The 22,707-nt window shown below is 43.0% G+C and overlaps 1 protein-coding gene across 1 annotated transcript in view; it reads left to right on the forward strand.

Annotated features, from left to right (window-relative positions):
• The first annotated feature begins 1,779 nt into the window (after positions 1-1,779).
• Positions 1,780-22,707, forward strand: part of MYL3 (myosin light chain 3) — a 38,753-nt gene continuing 17,825 nt past the window's right edge. The window contains exon 1 of the mRNA XM_074845096.1: positions 1,780-1,997. Within this exon, the coding sequence (XP_074701197.1) occupies positions 1,875-1,997 (123 nt within the window). The 5' untranslated portion in view covers positions 1,780-1,874. The remainder of the gene's footprint in view (positions 1,998-22,707) is intronic.

The following is a 22,707-nucleotide window of genomic DNA, read 5'->3' on the forward strand; positions in this document are numbered from 1 at the left end:
AGGTGACCACAAAAACATCAGTTGGGACTGGTGGGCTCCATCAGAGGGGGTCTTGTGGCTTTTGTGAACTGAAGACTATTGGCAGAACTGGTCTGGTCTAGTCAGAGTAAGTAGACAAATCTCTGCACAGCTTCTCATGGAGACACATCCTTTCTCTACTACCAGCTTTGACCAGGATTGAGTTTCCTGGAAGGTGACACACTGCAGGGAAAATGCAGCTCTCCAGGCTGTCCCTGAAACACTGAAACACCAAAATACCTCACCAGCTTGGTCAGGAGCAGCTCAGGGCTCCTGTCATAGACAGTATTCTCAAAGTGTCCTCTTCGATTACAGGAATGTGATTTGCTTCCCATTATCCAAACCCCACAAATTACCATTACTGTGATAATAATGTTATTGCAGTGATGTATTTATTACTGCGATAAATACTGTGGCATTGCCTCAAACATGGAATCAGAAAGCAGGCTCTCATTCAGGTAGAACCCAGAACCCCAACCGTTTTCACTTGCTGAAGCCATGGTGGAGATAGCAGCTTAACTGAGGTGGCCAACTTTCTGTGTAGTATTCATGTCACACTTCGAAGCTGCTTGTGTACTGCCAGTAATGGACGTGCTGTGATTTGGGAGCAGCTGGGCAGGATAAAGCACAAACCTTCTTCCAGCAAAGATCCGTGAGTGCAGAGAGGCAGACACTGGGGGGTCAGGCTGACAGCAGTGTCAGGAAAAGCAGGTCTCAAAGGGGTTTGAATGGTAGATTATAAGGGTGAAATAGTAAGTAAAACAAGCATTTATGATTCAACTGATATTTATTTGAAAAGCTGGCGTAGAACCCCTTTTCAAATACATTGTGATTTGGTGGGTGGTTCTCTTGTTACATGGGATGATTTTTTTTTTTAAAATAATTAATCTATGCAATGTGGAAACGACCATGTCTCAGAGATTGACTGCCTGATTTAGAAAAATGACATAAGCAAACGCAGCTCTGAAAACTGTTAATTCCGTTCTGCTTTGAAGGGGGGTTATTTAAATCAAAGTAAGGCTGGGATTAGAAAGGCTTCAAATGGATACCCTTATCTTAGTTATTTTAATAGGAATTTGACATTCAAGACCCTAAAATGGTCTGGAAAATCTCAGCCATGAGGATGTACACCAGTACTATCCCAGTTCGCGTGTGTGTGTGTGTGTGTGTGTGTGTGTCCCTGCTCACTAGGTGCATTCAGCTATAAGCAATACTGGTTCTTTGCACCTTCCCAGGAGGAGACCAGTGTGTGATGTGAGGCATGAATGCTCCTCTGCACCAGCTGACATGTTGATGGTCAACCTCCCATATAGTTCCATCCTCACATCTAAATATAAATCTGTGCTTGTCTTTTAACGAACCACAGCACAACAAAGGACAGGAGTGCCATCCAGCCTGAAACAGAGACACTGCTGCAAGTGAGCTGGGAAGGTGAGTGTCAGCATGGCCCTGGGGAGGAAAAAACCTACCAATGGGACCTGGGTCATAAGCCAACCTCCCCCTTGTACACATACATGTACATGCATGTACACACACACCAAAAATGTTTGACCCAGCGCCAGCCTCTGTCCTAAACCCCCCAAATTCTCTTTCCGTTTAAGTGCTAATTCATGACAATGCCATATACGATGGCTCTAAAATAGCCCGGTAAATGTCTTGTCCTTTTATAGCAATGGTCCTATTGTAAGCTCTGGCATGTGACAGGTCTGAGAGTGACACAATGCGTGACTTCAAGAGACTGGACAGGGATAAAGACCTGTGTGCGCTGGTGATCTATTCTGCAGCAGCCACCTCTTTCCTGTCTGTCTGTCTGTCTCCTTCTCTCCCTTTCTAAAGCAGCCCACCAGCAAACCAACATGCCTCCAAAGAAGCCTGAACCTAAGAAAGCCGAACCTAAGAAAGAAGAACCCAAACCAGCACCTAAACCAGCAGAACCAGAACCCAGAAAAGAAGTTGAATTTAACCCAGCTTCTATCAAAGTATGTATCTTCTAAGCTGGCATGGGAGGAAGCAGGCTGGTGGGGCTTGTGTTCATGGTGGTTTTGGTGGTGGTGTATTCAATGCTGTGAGATGACATACTCCAAAAGTAGCTCTTGGTTTTAAGCAGAAAGCGAGCAGCAAAGGCAATTGCCAAAGGTAGAGTAAGAGTGGGAGCAAAGTCACTGGGGGGGTCTGCTAAACAGAGAAACTAAGAGCTGAATCTTATTTTATCTGAGGATGTTCAGCCCTGTTTGTCCTGTCTTATCCCTAAAATAGCAAATGTTATTGCATGCAAGACTCACTGACCTCAGTGGGAAACTTATTGCTCTTCTGCAGGCAATATTGCAGGTAGATGCCGGGAAGGTTAGACTGTACTTGGGGCTGACCACTGACTAACCAAAGGCCAAGGCTAGATTGCAGGTTTGGAGTGGGCTTGGACTATGGGTTGAATTCATTTCTCACTGCCTGGAATGCATCACTTAGGTAGACATCACCAGCCTGGGACTTCCTTAAAGTAAGCCAGTGACACCTCCCGTGATTTTCCAGAAAAGCCCAACTGAATGGCAAAGAAACTGTGTGCTTATGTGTGTGTGTGTTGGAAGGCAGGGAGAAACTTGGGCAAAAATCCAGATTTCCTGAATGACCTGCTGCTTTCAGGTTCTGCTCTAAAGATTCCTCCAAAGGGCATGAGACTTCTCCTCCTCCTTCTCCTTTAGAGAAGTCTCTGCTGGAAAGAGTCACTGCTGATCTCAGCAGCATTTGCTGAAGTCTTGCTCAAATGTGTAAGGATAAGCTTATATTTCCAAGGTCATTTCAGAAAGAAGTTTTGAGAGAATTTGGGGTCACTAATCCTCAGCTGCCTAACTGGCATCACATTGCCCTTTCAGTGAATTACTCCATTGACAGGAAACTGCCAATGTTTAGGAAACACTCAGAGTTTTAAAGCCATGAAGTAGATAATTCAAGTGAAATTATGTTGGAGATCTTGCTTCCCCTTCAAATGCTTTTTCCATGGGAACTGATCCTTCAGCAGATATCTGAGAGTGACTCTTTTATTTCAAAAGAAATTTCTCTCAGAGAGTGACAAGGAGAAGAAATTTATTTATTCCTATGGAAATGAACATGAAATGGACTATCAAAGAGTGATCTCCTGACTTACAAAATTGCAATAAGCAAATAAAGCTCTAAAAATGACTAGTTCCTCTTTGTTCCTTCTGCAATGTCAGAGATCCCTGCATGCATCTTTAGGAACAGCTTTCCCATATTGCTTGCACAGTAAGTACCTCATGACAGGTAGACACTGCAAGACATAGCAAAATTTCTTTTCAAGGTATTGTCCTTTGGGAAAAAGTGTTGCCCTCGGGGAAAAGAAGACGGGCTTTGCATCATCTCACAGGTTTTTTTCTCATGGGGATTTGGACCAGCCAGTAGCTGGGTGTAAATCAGCATTATTTTGTTGATTGGTTTAAAGCAGCCAGATTCTTTCCTGTTTCTTACAAGAAATTGAGCAACCAACAGGGGAGTCCTGGTGATCACCTGTGTTTAAGGTGAGTCAGAGGACATGAGACAAGACTGGATAATGCCAAAGAGGAAAACGGACAGAGTTCCACAGCCATCCATGGCACTAGTTCCTCAGAGCTGAGATGAGGGATGAATGTCTCTGGGATCCTCTCTTGTTAGTTAAAAGAATAAAGTTTCTCTCTCAGGAAAACACAGAAATTATGTGAGAAAGGGAATATGTTACTCTGTCACTTCAGCATGCCTCCTGAGTGTGCCACAACAGGTCTCATGGGTTGCTTGTGAATCATGGGCTGCTGAAACCTTTTATTTCTTCCACACGGGACTGACTCTTGCATCTGGGGATTTCTAACAGAGGAAGTACTGAAAGCGCATTTGTCCTACCTTGAATCATAAACACCTTGCAATTCTTGCTGTTTAAATACTGGTGAAAAAAAGCAATCATTTGTAACTATATCAAGAAGAAGCCAAATTACAAGGAATTCAGTTTTGAGCTAGTTTTTAAAGTAATGACCTCGGAGTTATTGCTGTGGCTCTGAGAAGAACTTCCACCGTGACCTTGGGCAAGTGGTACGTGGTGGGATCCAGCTCTCTGCTAGCGTCTCTGTACTTAACATTCCTGCGCTGTTAAAAGAGGAGACAATTGCAATAACTTCTCTTTGAGGGCACAGAGAGCTTCGGCCAGGATACTGTGACATTGTGATAATGTTCAGCTGGGGTACTATGACACCGTGGTATGAAGGGCAGCTAAGTCCAGTAGAAAGATGAGTCGTAATTTAGAAATACAAATCCCTAACTGGTACCTCTCAAAAAATAGACATGCATCATTGTAGTCAACACAGATTCAGGATCATCGAATACATTTTAATCCAAACAGGATTTGAAACCAACTCATTTCTGCTTTTTTTTTTTGAACTTACCGACTCTGCACGCTTATTTATGCAAAGTATTATTTTTTCCCTCCAGCACAATTTGCAATTATGGACTCTTATTTTTTTTAAAGTACTTAAAAAATATGTATTAAGTTTCTAAAAAATAAGTAAATCCAGTACTCCTGTGATAACATCTCTTAATCTTTGCAGAGACTATTCCATTATCTACTATATAGAAAATTGGACTAGGCAAAGTGCTGGTAAACGCATGGTTTGGGTCTGTTTGTTTGCTTTTTTTTCCAAAAGGGGAGATGATATACTCTAGAGAAGTTTTCCTGGGAATTTTCGAATTAAATGTTTTTAATCAAAAATGCTTTTGTCAAAATTGAAACTATTTGTGTACAGGGGCTGGGGCTGGCAAATATACTGCTTCCTGCTTCATAAACCTAGCTCTGGTGGAGCTCAGGCCATCTTGTGTAGATCAGAATACCTCCCTAGATCATTGTACAACATTTAAAAAAAAATGCTTTAATGAGTTTTGAAATTCTCCAAGCATCCCATTTCTGCATTCCAGGATGAAACTGGATCTTGTTTTCATGCAGAAGACAATTGGTAGTTAAAAAAAAAAGGCGAGAAAAACAACCTTATATCAAACCAAAATGTTAAAAATGATCAAAATGCATCTTTTGATGGGAATGTCTCAAATTGTCAATGTTCATTTTAATACCTTATTGTGCAATTTTGTATTTGGAATTTTTTAACTCTTTTTTTAGACACTAAAAAGTCTCAAAAGTAAAATATTTATGTGGTAGAGAAAAGTTTCCTGACTGTCATAGTCTGCTGTCATGATAATGGTCTAAGAGCTTATTTTTCACTCCAGAATCATATTAGATTTTCTTATTGTCTTTCTCTTGCCATTTCATGGTCTTGGTCTGTATTGGGTGTCTATTGGGTGTCAGTTACAGTGGCTTAAATGTTAGATATGTCCCCTCAAGTAAATGCAGTTATTCTAAAGTTTTAATGTTACTCACATATACGTTCCCATAGGATTTGACTCAATACTTAGAAATTTTCAAAATAGATTGAGTGTGATCGATCAAATGTTGTTTGCAACTTCCAGAAAAGAGGTTTTGGGGGGTTTTTTTTCTTTGTTTTTCTGTAACAGTTTGACTGAGTCCATGAGGAAGTCTTTTTTAAAGAAAGTGTTTCTCTAGAATGGTCCCATCCTGAAGAGATTTTGTAGCAATATATCTAATTTTCCATATATCTGATTAATTCCCACCTGAATTCTGTCTTTTAGCAGGGGGCACATTTTGCCAGAAATATGTTCTGTTCTCCTGAAAAATAGTAAGGCTGATACAAAACAGGATTAAATTTTTATTGTTATGGACACAGAAAGTGGGATTGGCTCATCTAGCCTTAACCATTGGAAAGCTGATCATAGATCTTAAACAGATCATCTATAATCAGCAGAGAGAAACTCTCCAGAGGTTTGTCCCTTGCAGTAATGCTAAACACCTATATTGGGATGGACTGAATCATCCTTGGGAGATGCTGTTTAGAGAGGGAGATGAAACAGGTATTTGCGTGCCAACATTTCAGCAGCTAAAATTAGCTGAGATGACGTGTACTCAAAGTCCAGTGAGTCCTGGGTACAAAAAGGCCGTGCAGAGACAGCTGGCATATGTGAAGACGTGGAAGGGACATGGTTTACTATATAAAGTTATCCTTAATAACCACATTTTCCCTTGTCATCACTTGATATGCTTATTGTAGCAGCATGCAGTAATACAGGTGCCTGGGGAAAAAATGATCATTGTTTATTTTTGTGGAGTACTGTGATCTTGAAGCCATTGGAAATCTGTTCTCCCTGAAAAGCCCTGCAGGGTTCTAAACATCTGCAGGGATACTAAAAAATAAAAGCTTCTTTCCCTTTTTCTGCAAGAAAACATGTAAGAGCATCAGGGATGGAAGCAGCCATGAGAGAAATACGCAGGCATCGTGCAGCACCAGTAAAGATGAGATCCTGCTGGACTTGCTTGTTCATCTCTGAAGCATGGAGCGTGCTGCAGTGCGATAGCAGGGATGCAGCTGTTCAGGGATGCACGTGCGAGCCTCCACTACAGCGTGCAGTGGGGCTGAGTAGAGGTCGAGGTCTGGGGGAAGGGAAGCAAATGTCTCTTGGGGGACATGAATTGATCTTCATGGGGGAAAAAATCCCATTCAACAACAAATACCCTGCTAGGTGGAATTGTCAGAGCAGTGTTTGGTGCCTTGCTGAAGAATTTTTTGGGGGGCTGAAGTGACTGAAATGATTATTTTGAAGTGAGCTTGGATGTGGGAGAAATGTATATGAGTTAATAGTGGACGTACCTGTGAGAACAGCTTAGATGGGGGAATGAAAAAACAGGAGTTACTCTGTGGATAAAAAAGGATTTTTTTTGTTGGGTATGTGTTGCATTAGTGTGCATGAGAGAAAAAAAGTGCTCTATTAAACGTGTGGCTACATTAAACAAATTCAGTTTATGGGAGTAATGAATATGTGTAGAAGAGAAGGTGAAGCACCTATGTGCCTTTGTGTGTGAAGAGGTACGTGTATGAGACAGAGGTTTTGTGGTCATGATTTTGAGGAGTTTGTGTGTGCAATCAGTAGCCATGGGTGCGTGCCCTGATTTCTTGAAGTTTTGTAGCTGCATGGGAGGTTTTGAATGTGTCTCTTAATTCAGAGAGAGGAATTTAGCTGCATCCCTGACTTCTGTAAGAAGCGGGAGGAGTGTGTAGGGGTGAAAGGTTTTGTAAGCAAAAGTCTTCTTTGTGAATAAGAAAGCTGAGATGCTGGCCCACTTGAGAGAGATTCTGAGTGTGCAAAAGAAGTATTTTATCTGGATGTGTGAGGAAAGCAGACTATGAGCTCATGGGCACACATCTCTTCTGGCGTGAGATGCTCAGCAGCAGGTGACCTTGTAGCTGGCTGGTGGCAGGAGTATAAGGTTGTCTGCAACATAAACCCATAGAAAGCATGATACAACAGAAGTTGCTTAGGAAAGAGGGGGACTTTTCTTGCCAGAAAAAGCCATTTGCTGGGCTACGGTTAGGACATCCCAGTGTGGGCATGATTTGAATCTCAGCATATTGAAGAACACCTTCCCTGTGGTACAGAGAAAACAGGAGCAGGTTTCTTCAAAGCCATTCAACAATCTGTTTCACCCCTGCTTTACACCAGAAGAGCACAGCTATGTCAACAGTGCATGAGGTAGAAGGTGGTACAGAGCTGTCCCCAAGCCACCCACACAGGACAGCACAATACTCAGTGTGAGGACACTTTGTGTGAGCCTCTGAGTAGATGATGACCCGGGACATACTAAAGGTATCCAAAATACAAAGAGTTTGTCTGATACAGAAGAAAGCCTTTCTGGGTATCCCATGTGGTGTGCAAGTGTCTTATCCAGCTTGGAAGAAATCATGTTATGTTTTAGTAAGATGTGGGGGGGATGTAGGTCTTTGCCCACTTTGAAACCTGTCAGGATGTTAGATCTCATCGAGAGTTTGGCCAAGCCTTCCTTGAGAATGACATGGGAACTCTTTACACTTGTCTACCTGAGCCTCCAAGATCAGGCAACAAGACAGCTGAAGGTGGCCACCATATGCATTCAACCTCACAACACCCTCTCATCTTTCTCTCTCCAACCTAGTTTTTCCCTTGGTTTCCTTCCTTTCAGGTGCTACATATTCCCATTGTCATCACTGTTACTATTATTGGCCTACAGTGCATCTCAGTAGAAATACTTTTAGAGAGCAATTTCCCTCCTGTGCTCACATATTTGAAGGTTTCTGAAGTGGGCAGACACCTGCCAGGCTAAACCCAGCCTGTGCCGGGCCTCTTTCTCTCTCAGTGGATTCTTCCTGAGCCTTTCAAGCACAGAGAAATTTAAGTAGTGAGTCTTGATGAGGCTCCAGGCAGAAACAACTGAAAGTTTAGCAAAGACAAAGAGACCCCATTGCAAGCTCGTGGGAGTCAGTAGGAAATTTTTCCTTTTGCATTTGATGGGATTTACCTCTGACTCACCGTTCTTGCTATGGACCAGTGCTCTGACGAGGTGAGAGAACTTTTGTAAGCTGATTGTGGTTTATTTTTAATTTAGTGAGCAACAAATGCTTCTTAGGTATATGCTCAAAAATTGCATTGATCTGGCAAAATATCTTCAGATGCATAAAAATTACTCCCTTTTCAGCATAATAATGGGACAAACTCCTGTAACTCCAGAGATTTCAGATGCCATCTATTTTAAATACCAGATATCTTTATTAGTATGGGATGTATCTTTATTTGAAAGCGGAAAAAGTCCAGCCTGGCTTCTAGGGGAGGGACCTAGACATTTAGCTTAGATGAGATGGCTATCTCAGCTGGTTATAGTGAAGAAAAACAAGCTCCACTGTGAAATCTTTGGCTGCACAAATTTGAGTTACTATCTCAAGCACAGGGTCTTAGTAGATTACCCAGATAAATGCATAAAGTCTCTGGAGGTTTGAGTTGCATTATTAAAAGTTTCCACAACTAATTAACATGTGACCCACTGCCCTCTTGCACTAGAAAGCTAATAAACCAAAGTTCCTTGATACCCTTGGGTTGGGCACAAGATAAGAACCAGAAAAGAGTAAAATAGGAGAAATTCCATTCAGCTGGAATAATCAGAATATCCAGGGTCCTCTGCCCTGTTCAGTTACACCAAATAGAAATATGAGGATGAGTGAAGAAGACCAAAGGCTCCTGCATGATCTATTAGCATTTCATGTCACTGAGTGTGGTGAGTACTTGTTTTAAAGAGTTTAAGGCTGTTTAATCATCTAATCTGATATTTTATATGCAGAATTTGACTCACATGAGCTCTACTGAGCCCAAAGATTAGGGAAAAGCATTTTGGGCCCAATGACAGAGAAAGAAAGAAAAAATTTGGCTTCACCTGCTGTATTTCAGGCATCTACAAGTTAGACATTTAAGGCTGAGCTAGTCTCTTCAGGATCCCGCTACAGCTGCTAAATAGAAACAGGCACATTCAGAAGTTCATTCATTTCACCCGAAGATGAGCATCTAAGATAGACTGAATAAAGAAGAGGGCTCGCTGAAGTATAGGCACACTTGAGCCATGAGCTGGATGCAGTGAAGAGCCCTGACAGCTCATTTTTTTTTTTCTCCAGGTAATGAGAACTGCAAATACTTGGTGCTCACCAGTAGAACACTGCCAGAGCTGGACTGTGCTTGGGTGCAAGCCAGTAAAACTATCTGGTTTGTACAGTGCTGAATAGATCCACTGGTTTGGATTTCTACCAGTGTGGGGACTTTTTCACAGTATAGATATTGGCTGCTGAATGTTAGCTGTTCTGCCTAAGGCCCTACTCTAAAAGAAATGATGGACCTACTCCAAAATCCTGGCTCTGGGCTGACCATGGAGGAAAACAGATCTGCAGGATCCCAAACCTGAGCAATCTCTACCATGTCTGAAAGAAAATCCTGCATCCATCACCCCCATGAAGCTGGGGAGGAATCCAAATTCAGTAGTCTGTGGTCCTTCCTAGGAAAAACCTGACTTGAGGATTTCAGGTCATGGTGGGCAGCAATGGCTTTGAGAGGGAGCTGGAAAAGGAGCATCCTCCAAATTCATGAGAGCTAAAGTCTGCAGCATACCACTTTCCATTTATAAATGGTGCTTTCTCCCACCCTGTCTCATGCCCTCTGCGTAGCGGAGGGTGCAGAGGTCCGATGTTTCACAAGTTGCTCACACGCAAGTGTGCACAGAGAGGGGAGCTAAACTGGATGATGCTGTCAGGGCTGTCAGCAGTCTCTGTTTACTCTCCAAAACCTCCCATCCGTCGAGGCTGTTGTATGCAACTACCACAGGTATTTCTCAGGAGTCAGTGGCTGAGACATGCTGCTTCATATATAAAAATCAGATGATTGTCAAGCTTGTAACGCCCTATTAGCAATTTACTTCAGTGCTTCTGGATGGATCCTAGAGAAAAGCATAATTAAAAAGCCATGCTGCCATAGTGCGCTTCTGAAGGCAGCTCTGCTCCTTTATTCTCTCCTTTATTTATCACGCTCTGTGTCAGCCTGGAAGCATAGGATGTTCCCAGCCAGGCTGGCCATTGTGTAGCAGCTTTTATTAATGGAGAGAGCACATTTGTCTCTCCTGTCCCTTTCTTTGGAGGGGATGGCCTCAGGTTGGCATGAATTTGGAAGCTTGTTTGACAGAAAGGAATCAGTGACTGAAAGCGTAGAGGGTATCTCAACATTAAGGAACAACCTGTAGCCTTCACCCAGTGAAATGTTTCATCAGAAGAGGGGATGTGGGATGGATGGCTGGGGCATCCCCAAAGCAATGATCCCTAAGAGGTGCAGGCCAGAATGAGGAACGGCAAAAAAATATTAAGATGTTGAGAAAGCATGCATTAAAACACAGCAAAAGGGTTTCTTTGTGGTATATTCCACTCATTCTTAGGGCCAAAACCAAATAGAACTGGAAATCAAAAAAGCTTTCCAGATGAATTTTCTAGTCCAATGAAAGTCTGGCTATCTTTGTATATCTCTCTTGTTCACAGAGCTGGGTGACATTCCTCGTAAAAATACTTTTAGGGGAGACTTGAAAAATGCAATTTGATGGTACCTGAATGTTTTGCAAATACACGCAGATTTTGCAAAGAGTTTTCAAAAAAAATCTGAAAAGGATAAGGAAAATTACCAGTTTCAGCTATTTTTTAGTTAATTCCATGTTTAGATTTTTTTTTGATCTGAAGCAGCCATTAATTTTGGAGGGTTCTTTCCTTCTTATATAAAAAAACACCCAGAAATTTTTAATGGTTGAAATTACTTCAGTTTGACCAATCTGGAACAATTTTTCTCCCTCATTTCCAACTAAAACTGTCATCAAGTAGAACACAAACCCAAACCTGTTTTCATTCTTAATTAAAATGACTTTTTCTCTGAAAATTTGGAAATTGTTCAGTGGCACCCTAAAATGCATAGTAGTATGATTATTTTAAAAAGCTATTTTTTCTTTTTCTGGGCAGTTTCCTCTTCCAAGTCTTTGTTATGCAGCTGCCAAAAAATAACTTTTCTGCAATGTCTGATGTCTGTGGCACAGGGATGTACAAAACCAAACCTGTAAACAGCTCATCTTGGTCTGAGGGATGTAGAGATGGAAACCTGTCAAGTTTCATACGTTCTTTTTTATTTGAAATAACTCAGAGTTGCAGCATTACTGAATCCTCAGGCCTTGGAGCATTTAAAGCAAAATGTGCAGCTTTCTCAGTCTGTGTCCAGACTGCTGAGAGACAGAGGCACAGAGGGATTTTCTGAACGTGGCTTTCCTTAGACTGTCATGGAAAGGAGAAGATTTCTGTAGTGGGTCTTAAAAACCATTAACCTTATTTGCCTAATACAGAAGAAAAGGCTGTGGCGCTGGTTAAACCCCATCCAAGGGTAGCCCAGCTTTACTGAGTCATTTGAAATCATCTAAAGTAAGATTTTCTGCAAGCATAACTAGGGTTTAGTTTTCATCTCCCCCTACATTTCCCCTTGTACCTCTGCATGTTTCACATCTTTATCTGCCCCCCGCTATCATACACCCCTTGTCTCTCTGCGGTATCTCCCAGTCTGTTTTTCACTTCCGCATGAAGCACTGAAATTACGCAAAGCAAAGAACTGAGCAAAAGAAAGAGTTGGTTTGAAAGGGTTTACACTGCTCTCAGCAGGGTGATTTTCATGCACTTCTTATTTTCCCGGTTCGTTTTCTCTTTTCAGTCGTTGTTTCAGGCAAACTAAGACACAAGAGGTTGTTTATTTTTGCTTTGTCACCAAATGAACTTTGCAGCTTTTTGAAAAGGGGGGGAATGAGAGTATAACAAATAAGCCCTGTTTTGACAGTTTCTGGGGTTTTCAAGTGGCTCTGCAGCAGGTCCTGACCTCAACAGCCCTTACAGCAATACATCCTGCCATGGAAATTTATCTTCTGAGATCTCAGCCAACATGTTTGTCTGTTTCTCCAGCATGTGGTGTGGATGTGGCCTCTGTAGGCTTGTTTGCATGTCTATAGTTGTGCATAAGGGTAGGTTTTCTTTGATTTATAGATGGGCAAGTAAGCAACATATCGGTGTGAAGATCTCGTGCTGAGTGTGTGTGCCTGAGGTGGGAAGCAAGCAAGAGCTGCCTGGTCTGCAGCTTTACCATCATCCCTCCACCCTTGCCTTTTCTTTTTTCTCTCCCCAATCTGCCCCTTGATGAGCAGGGAGTTATTAAAAGCACACTCTGGATATGGAGCAGCTCTGTAATAAGATCTGCATTTCTCACATAGCTGCTAAACCTCAGTCAATATGGTTTTAATCACCATTTGTGTAACATGCAATAACTATTAAATTTAAATTAAATGCACAGCTCGGAGCATGCAGAAGGCCCTGGCCAAAGTGCTAACTTTTCCCAAGTTGCTGGAAAGCTGGACTGTAGAGTCAGAGTATTTATTCCTCTCATAAACCAGTTAAGTCTTAAGTTGGAGAAGGGGAAAAAATGTTGAGAGTAGCTATTGGAAGGATGGGGGTGGAGACGAACAGTGGCTCTTAATAGAAACAGAAACTTTGGGTTTCCCCTGACTTTTACAAAGACGTTAGTGTTTGGGTAGAGGTGCCTGGGTGCACTTTTCCCCAGTGTCTGTGCTGACAGGATGGAAAAAGGCATTAGTGGGTATTCCCTGTGGGGAGCGGAGCCACACAGGTTGTGAGTTGGGAGGGAACGTGACTCCGAGTCAGATGAGGATGTGCTGCCTTCCCCCCTGGTCCTGCACCCCATCCCTTCCAGGGCCAGGCTGCTTACCAAACTGTCACCAAGTCCTTGCCATGCTGGACAAGGGCAATGCATCTCCATGTGAAATGCATTCCCAAGTGAAAGAGCTCCTCAGCTTCTCTTTGCAAGTCCCGGTGGTGATCTTGGGAGCAGACACCTTGGGTAAAGACCTATTTCTGCACTTACATTCTCCAGAAGAAAAACGGGGACAGTGATAATTATATCTCTGAGATGGGTTTTCATGAAGGGTTTTGATGTGTCAGAAGAGTAGGACTGATATAAATACCTAAAAGCTGCTACAGAGCAGTTCCCCTTGGCAGCAGGAAAAGGCAGAGTGTATCTACAGCTATTTTCAGGCAGAGGTGTGCCGTGGATGCCTGCTCCGGACTGGCCAAAAATGGGGTAACCAGTTAGTTCTGCACTAAGATACATAGCCCCAGCTGATGAGAACTGACCACCTCGCTGCACAGGCTCTGGGACTTTGAGCCTGAAATCATCCCAGCCTCTCCTAAAGCTGTAGTGTCTCTGAATAGTCTCAAAGTATAGAGTTTTCTGATGTTAGATTAGTAGTGAGCTCCTTCACCTCCATCTTCTTTCCTCCCCCAGCCCAGGGACTGATCTGTTTACTCAGACTTTGTTGTAAGGTTTCCAAGTGGCAAAAGGATTGGTTAAAGCACAGGTATTATTAAAACCACCACCAACAAAGCAACATCAAAGCATAATTCCTAACCATATTTCATATATATATATACATGTATAAAACTATCATATGCTGGCCAGTCTAAAGAAGTGGAAAGAAATATGGGAAAGGAAATGAATGTAATATTAGTAGAGGGGCAATGCCAGTATAATCTCCAGAATGTTAGATTTTTTTCCCTCCTAAGCAAATTTCCTTCTTGACTTTAATTTCATGTCTCATACATGGCATTGTTCCCTCCCCTGCCCTACTGCAATCTGAACCCTAAAAAAGCAGACAAGCAGAGAGGAACTCACCTAAATTTAAACTGAAATCATCATGCTATGCTCGGGGTATGTGGTCAGCTTGCAGCCCAGATCTCTTTGATGACATAGCTGCTTCCCAGAATCCCAGCCATAGCCAGGGAACTGGATGTTACTGCCGCTAATAGCAGGAATCAGGAGAGCTTTAGCGGCTTTTGCTTGTGAATGCTGTTCATGTCATGGGTTCCCAGGAGGGGGTCAATGAGCATAGCTCCCTCCAGTCATGCATGCACCCATACTGATTTATCCCAGCTGAATACCTGCACCTTTTCCAACGATCCGTGCTCTAGATCCAAAAGATCCTAGCCTCTACATTCAAAAACATCAGTGCAGATTTATACCAGTCCTTTATAAAACATCATCTCTCACTTCTGGTTTCTCTGACTGCCTTGGGGGTTAATGTATGAGTATGGTTGTCAGTGTGACTTGCGCATACAATATATATTAGGAAAAAATTCTTTCCTGTGACGGTGGTGAGGCACTGGAACAGGTTGCCCAGAGAGTTTGTGGATGCTCCCTCCCCGGAAGGGTTCAAGGCCAGGTTGGACGGGGCTTTGGGCAACCTGGGCTAGTGGAAGGTGTCCCTGCCCATGGAACTAGATGATCTTTAAGGTCCCTTCCAACCCAAACCATTCTGACATATATATATCTGTAGTAAGTATATATATATATAAAATATATAGTATGTGCATGTGTGCATAGACATGTGTAGGAAAGAAATGTGAGTGTGCATTTATGTATATTCATATGTAAATATGAATCAATACACACATACATACAGATGGATAGATAGATATAGATGAGTAAACATTTACACCCATGCATACACCCCTATGCAGTTTGTTTTCTTTATCCAAATGCTTGGTGCATGTGTAAACACACACTGTAGCTGTGCAAAGTGTCTGGATGGCCAACTCTGGGACAAGTGCCACCCTCCCAGACCTCCAATAGGTACAGGAGAGCTGAACCCCACAGCCCATCCTGCCGGGATTGCTCTGGGAAGGACGGTGGAATCCAACCAGAGTCAACCCAACCTCCAGCCTATATAAGCTTCTCTGCTCCAGCAAACTTACACATCCAAAGCCCAGAATAGAAACAGTGACAATCCATCGATTGTGTTTTCTGGGAAGCAGCGGAACATCGCAGCCGCAGCTGAAAAATCTCCTGCGAGAAGTCTGCTCCTGTGAATGATCTTAGAAAAACAAACCAGTTTATAACCCACCCAGCCTTATAAAAACAGCAATGGGAAGCAAGGAAATAAAAAAAGGCATCACTGAGAACCCAGCTATGGTTAAAAGCAGCTTCACAATAACTGCTGAGTGCTTGGGGGGAAAAAAAAAGAAAAAAAAAGATAAAGTGTTGGTAAAGGAAAACAGCTCAAACTTTTCACTGTTTGTGGTTACTGCTGACTAGTAGGTAACAGTCACAGCCTGGCAGGGGGTAAAAATGTTCTCTCTCTTTGATTTAATAGTTGCAAAAACACCACCCCCATAATGCACCCGCCTGTGTCTAGAAATGAAATATCATTGAACGTCGAACTGCGTGATGACAGCACTTTATAAACAGGGCGACTGAATCCGCCTCCAATATCCTTGTGTACGACGGCAGGAGCTGGCTGTAATGAGTGTGAAAGGACGTTGGGAACCGAGGCTGCGGGACACGCACAGACCTTGTGGGTCTCTGGGGAAACGTGTTTTTCAGTGTCACCTTGCAGGCTCTGCTGCAAAGCCTGGAGAAAACCTTCACGGGTCAGAGAACTTGTTAATATGATGAGGTTTTGGACACTGACACCGTTGTAAGTGGACCAAAAAGAAACCAGAACAAAACTCTGAAATGTCAGCTCCAATTGCTGTTGCAGGAAACTTCAGATTTGGCTTCTTTCTACGTAAATAAATAAACGTCTAAATCAAGCAAAGGACCCCAGCAGGCTGAACAGAAAGGAAAAAAATTGTGATGGCAGGGAGAGGGTTCCTTCTTCTTTCTTTTTTTCCATCAGAATTTGAAATTTCAATACAAGGGCAGGATTTAAAATTTCTGTCCTCTTGACCAATGTCCCAGCTGGGGCTCAGCTTTTTGAACTTGGGCTCTTTGGTGATGCTGGGGACAGGCAGGAACATCCAGTACGGTTGTGGTTACATAGTAAGATCAGAGCACACTGTTTTTCAGCTCACAATGAATAATGTCCTGCTTCAGAAAATAATTTTAAAAAAAACAACCAAAACCAACCCCCAGAGTATGAAGTATGGCAGATATTAGTTTATACTCTTGGATTTTCTACGGGGAACTTTTGGCCCATCTGCAAGTGGGGCTGGGTTATAGTGTGATTATTTTGGGAGCGGCATGTGTGCCGTGCCTGCCAGCTTCATGAAACCAAGGCAGAGCTCTCCCCATTGCCAGCACGTTATCATGGCGACTCTTTGGCAGCTTAACCCTGTTGTGTTTTTTTTTTCAAGACAGTTGCAGGGAAGGGGTGTGACATTTTAAAGGGGTCCAGCTACTGTTTGATTTTGCAGAAGCTACAAGTGCACAAAGATGGCCTGGATTTGCTGAGGGATGGCTGGGGGATGGCTACAATGAGGATGATGGAGAAAAACAACACCTTTGGGACAGAACTGGGAGAGTGTGATGTTTGCATCATGTTGCTGTGTGAACCCCATGATGTGGGGTTGTGTCAGGGAATGTCTGGGAAAAAATATTTTCTACCCAGGACACTGAAGTTCTTTTGCATGTGTCTTTGGGCTGCAAACCACTGTCAGACTAGACATTGGAGGAAGGAAAGCACAGTAGGTGGTTGTGGTGGCTGATGTTGTTGGTGGAGGTACTTTGCCAAGGTGTTTTGTTTCTTGGGGGATGTCATTGTGTACAAGCAAGACTTTCAGCTTCCACATCCAAACCCGACTCCTTAGCTACCAGGAGATTTTTGCTTTACAGATGCCTTTCTGCTACATCTTGCCTGAGACCCATCAAGCTCATTTCACTTAGGCCAGCTGAATGCCTCACATGGTCTCACTCACTACTAGCATGACTGACATGTCAATCAGCAACATAGAAGAGTTACACAACTGTGTCATCTGAGAGCAAAATGAGTTAACCAAAGGGTGGTTGTTTTCAGGCTTGGTGGGGGAATTAAAATATTAAAAGAAACCAGCTTGCATTTGCAGGAGGAGGATTCAGCAACACACAAAAAACCCACAAAAATTCTTTTTTGGCAACTCAAAATGAATATGTTCAGCCCAAAAAGAATTGTTTTGGTAGGGCTGGGAGTGATCTAATGTGGGGGAGTGGGATTCTTTAAGTCAATTTTACATGAAATATGCCATGTTAATATAAAAACATTTGAATTTAAAATTTTAAAAAAAGAGAAGAATAAGTTGCCAGTATTTACAAAACAAACATTTGATTTTGGAAATGAAAGGCAAAGTGAAAGGCATTTATGTCAGAATAATAAGTGTAATAATGATAATGCCTCATTTTTTTCTTTTCTTATTTTAAACTGTTTAACAAATTAAATACAGAAGTGTTTCACTAGGCACCTTCCACCATATCATAGCCACCAAATGTATTATCTGGTGACTAATTTTCCCTGTCCTGTTTGAGACCTTCCATCTTAAGACAATCATATTACAAGGGGCACAAGCGCAATACTGTTCCATAACTATGTGTGGAATGGTGGAATTCACCTGTCCCCATACATGTTGGTTGAGAGGTGCACATTCTTCCTTCTTAGCACCCACTTACCAGGAGGTTTGAGAGCCTGAAGCCCCCGGGAAGTGTTGCAATGTGGTCCACAAGTTGTATCTTTGGGGTTCTTCTCTTCTCCATCAACCACCCAACCCACAAGCCAGTGCCTACTTTGAGCAGACAGCACAGGCAATGTCTGACCTCTCCTACACCCCCCGGCTCCCCTTCAGGATTTAACAGAGGCTATTTTTTTAGGTTTTATGATTTCTTCCATGGTTGCGAACATCTGAACAAACATCTGCTGGTGAGGCTGGTGAAGGGGGGAGTTGCAGAGAAGGCAGGAAGCCAGCTGTCAATAAACGGTTGGAGAATCCAAAACCATGTTGCTACAGGGAGAACAGTCAGTCTACAAAGTGTTTTATATTTCTAGTGCTGAGAGTTGCCAGAAGCTGTCTCAGTTCTCCAAAGCGGCTGTGTCATTCTCCTGTCAAGGTTCTGGAATCTCCCTTTGCACTCCAGAAAGTTGTGGCGACACATTCCGCATCCAAGAAAGGGAGATATCAATTTATAGGCTACTACCAGAGTCGGAAAAGCACAGTGATTGAAAAGTGCACTGCTCCTTAATACCCAGAAGGTATTTACAAGAAAGTAAGAAGCAAGGGGATGAGAAACCCTACCAAGGAACTGCCACTCAGTGCTCTAGCTCAGGCTGAGGGTGCAGAGCATCAGTGCCAAATGTGAGGCTGCTTTGAGTCACCATGTGCTTGGACAAACTTCCTGCAAAGTGCAAAGCTGAACCTGTGCCCTGGAGACTTACCAGGATGTGGTTCCTCACTCAGTGAGGATTCAGAGCACAATAGTATGGCTGAGTAGGTTTAGTCTGAGGTTCAGGATTGTGTTATATTTCTTTCCTTAGGCTAGGAACCTCATGGGTTCCCCAAATCCATTTCTCAATCTCTCCATGGTCCTTCACACACACACACCCCCCCACACCTTTAGTGCAATGAAGCTACTCTCTCCCTCTCCAGCTCTGTCGCCACCTTGGAGCATCCCATGGAGCGACTCTGAGACTCAAACAAGTGCTTCCAAACCCCAAACCAGACACTGCTCCTTCACCTAAGGCTTTTGCATCCACTTCTTGAGGGACCAGGTGAATCAAAAGCCACAACATGGCAGACCTCATCCAGGCTTATTCCAAAATAGAGACCTGGAAGCCAAGTAGTAGCAGTGGTGATATACTGCTGTAATTTTTCACCTCTTGGGAAACCTAGATAAAAGGGTGACCATCTTCTCATTGAAAGGGTGCAGGCTGGAGAAAAAAGTGCTTGTGTATTTCCTTATGTAGCAGCATCCTCTGCATGACCTTGACAAAGACTGCCTTTTTAATGAAAGGCTTCACCAATTCAGCTGAAAATAATGGTTGATTTCTATTTTCACTTCACTTTCATTATCAGTATAGTTATGCATTGTAAAAGGTCAACAGGTAATTTCTCTATTTGAATGCCAAACAATATATTTGCTGCCATTTCAAAATGACCTGTCATTTCAGTCCAACTTGGAACAATTTTTCTTCTGAAAACATTGGGGACCAAACACAAAACGGAAAGCACAAACTACCAATACAATTTTATGGTTGTGTTTCTATTCTGCAAAATGTTCACTATATTTTATCTGTTTCCCACAAAGACCAGGTGGAGCATCTTGTGCTCTTGTGTGTACAGCTCATATACTAGTCAAGTGTCTATATGCTGTACTTTGCCTCCCTCCCATCAGACCATGAGCTGAGTAGAAATAACGAGCAGTCCTTGAGGCAACCCTGGGAGCTAAATGTAGATGTACCAAAAGAGTTTCAGAAGGCAGAGGAGATGAGACATCACGAGTGACTATCAAACAACAGTAAGGGATGGATCTGTGTGAGACTTGACCATGTGTTAAGGTTTGCCCATGGGCAGTGGAGTTTATGTACATCATAATTACCCTGCACAGAAAGTGGTGGGAGAGGGGATGATGGGATGATGTATATTAATAGGTTTAGAAAGGTCTTAGTGGAAAAAATCACATGCTTGTGAAATACAAATGTAACCTCAACACAATGATACTGATCTCGATGTCCTTCTTTCTGGGCCTCTTTTCATCTGCTGCTTTTCTGCCTCTTAGATTGGTCTCCTAAAAGCACAATTTAAAAAAAAAACCTTCTCCAAAAGTAGCCCTGCCATGGCTAAGTGAAAACCTTGTTGTTTGTATTAAGATTCCTCAGAATACTATGAAACAAGAAGAATATTTTTTTTATTTTCTGGAGGGACTCCTTTGTTGCATTGTCTAAATGCTTTCCCCCAGATAACCTGACTGCTGGTTAGCAACAGTTTTATTAATAGGACTTATTTCAGACTGAGTTATGTCTGACTTATCATGTACAGAACTATGTTCTTGATTGAGATACTATGGGTTTATAAAAAAATTCCCTGAGATATGAAGCTGTGAATGACATTAACAGCGCCAAGGGGTGCATGCGTCCCTCCTGCTGTCTCTGGGACAAAACCAGCATAATGCTATTGTTTAAGCAGAGAGAACACTAGTATTGGGGCTACAGCTGATGCCACCAGTGACCAGGTGATGGCCCACCCCAAAGCTGAGATTGCTAAAACAGCAGGGAAGCTGTCATAACGCTTCTTATTTGTTATGGAAAGGATTTAATTCAGACATCTGGTATCTTCAGAGAACATGCAGCACAGACACACATCAGGGCAGGACACAAGTAGAAAGAGATTGGCCACCAACAGCTCTGTTCTCATATGGTTTGGTATCAAATACAACCACTGTGAGCTTGGTAGGTACTGTGGATGCTTCACACTCATAGGAATGTCCTTGCTTTAAAACCTCAGTTGCCAACGGAAAAAATGCCAAGGGAAACTCAATTCTTCTGAAGTGCCAGTATATTTCAAACAAACAAACAAACAAAACCCCAAGGGAAATAATTCCAGCCTACTTCCAAGGAACAGGAGAATGTAAAGACGTATCTTGGAAAGCAGGTTCATGTTAAGCCTGTGGTTCTTCAGCCTCCAGCTTTGGGTGATGAGGGCTGCTCTGCTTACTGAGCTCAGTAAAGTGTGGGATGGTGCTGGTGTGAGTGCCTGGGGGCAGGAGTGGACCTGAGCATCGGAGATACCACTGGGGGCTTTCAGTCCCTTGGATACTCATTGCAGTAGAGCAGCAGAAGTAGATCCGCCTCAGAGCATGGGTATGGGGTCACTGTCTGTGGCTGCACCTTTGCCCACTGCTTGCCTTAGCCTGACCACATTTTTACAGTCTGTCCTCTGGATCTCTTCTGCCTGGGTTCTCTGGTACAGTGAATCTATTGTCCTCATGGACAGATCCACCCTTGCTCTTGCTACAAGGAGATGGCTTTGGTTTTGCATGATCCACACCATTCTGAGGGAGACGTGACGGAAAAACAAACCCCAGCCGTCTTCAGTCTAAACATAACCCAGGGTTGGTTCCATCCATCTTCAATGATACCTTGTGGCTGGATAAATGATGACTCGCCTTTTCTTACAACTCCACGGTGGTATGTGCTGAGAGGGGAGAAAATAGAAGCAGCAGCCACCACCCACACATCTCTGCAGCTTTCCTGAGAGGAAGCCATGCCTGGGTGGTAGGTCTGGTCAAACCATCTGCCACTGCCTGGCCAGCTGTCACGCATGGTACTCCAGCTCCAGCTGATGTTTTTATAGAGGCCATGATTAGAGGTGAGGCACGTTCAGCCCTTTAGCTCAAACCTTCCTTTTGATCCAGCTGTGGGAAATTGCAGTCATCCTTTTTCGCTCTGGCACAGTTTCTCCTGGCCTGCAGTCTGCCAAAGGGCTAGCTCACACTTTCTGGGTGGGGCTCACCAGATCAGAAAAGGACATCTACATCTGTGTTAGTCACCCGCACTCTTTATTGTCATTGTAGAACTGATTGATCCACTCAGTGAAAAGGAGAGCATCACTCATCCTCTCCCCAAGTTTAGACCTAAACAAGTCAAATCACACTCTAGAAGTACCCGTTCCCTTCTACTGGTATACAGCAAATGTGGGGTCACTGACACAGCTGAATTTCTACAGCTAAGTGTAGCTAAGATGAATTCTTCTCCAGGAGCCATCCATCATAGTGATTTAAACACGAGTTGCCAGCAGCTCTGGCCTTATTTCACCCATACTGGCTATTGATGCCTGAATAAACTCAATATGCAATTAGCTTCAGTCAAATTCTCAAAGCTTGATATAATTAAACACACTGGGCATAAGGCTGCTGCTGACAATGTACCTGTATCAATGTGTTCCCCAATGGGTATTAATTTCTAATTAAACTAAGGTATGAGGATTTGGGGTAGCATCCAATCTAGATGATTATAAGATGTGTTTGGATCTCTCCATGTGTTAGAAAAGGGAAGAGTGTTGTTATTCTTTTAGGGACTCCTTACTTGCATTTTTTAAATGCTTCCTTCCAGACAGCCTCCTGGCTGACACTTAGGCAACTATTTTATTAATTGGATTTCATTCAAGGTAAATCATGACTGAGAATTGCCAACAAAGTGGTAATCCCCTGAATGAGCTAGTTCAGACAAGGATTGAACAGGGCAGACACAAAAATAGTGGCCTGATTTTCAACAGTTGCAGGATCAGTGGCAAGTCCTGCCTTCCAAGTCCAGCAGAAGTATTCTGGTTCTTCTTTCTTCTAAGCCAGAAGATGCTCAGAAACACTGTAGTAGGGAGAGATAGGTAGGACACTGGTAGGTAATAGGAGTTTGGGGCTGTCTGCATCTGCCCT

Source organism: Strix aluco, chromosome 1, assembly GCF_031877795.1.
Source record: "Strix aluco isolate bStrAlu1 chromosome 1, bStrAlu1.hap1, whole genome shotgun sequence".
In the NCBI taxonomy this organism is placed as follows: domain Eukaryota; kingdom Metazoa; phylum Chordata; class Aves; order Strigiformes; family Strigidae; genus Strix; species Strix aluco.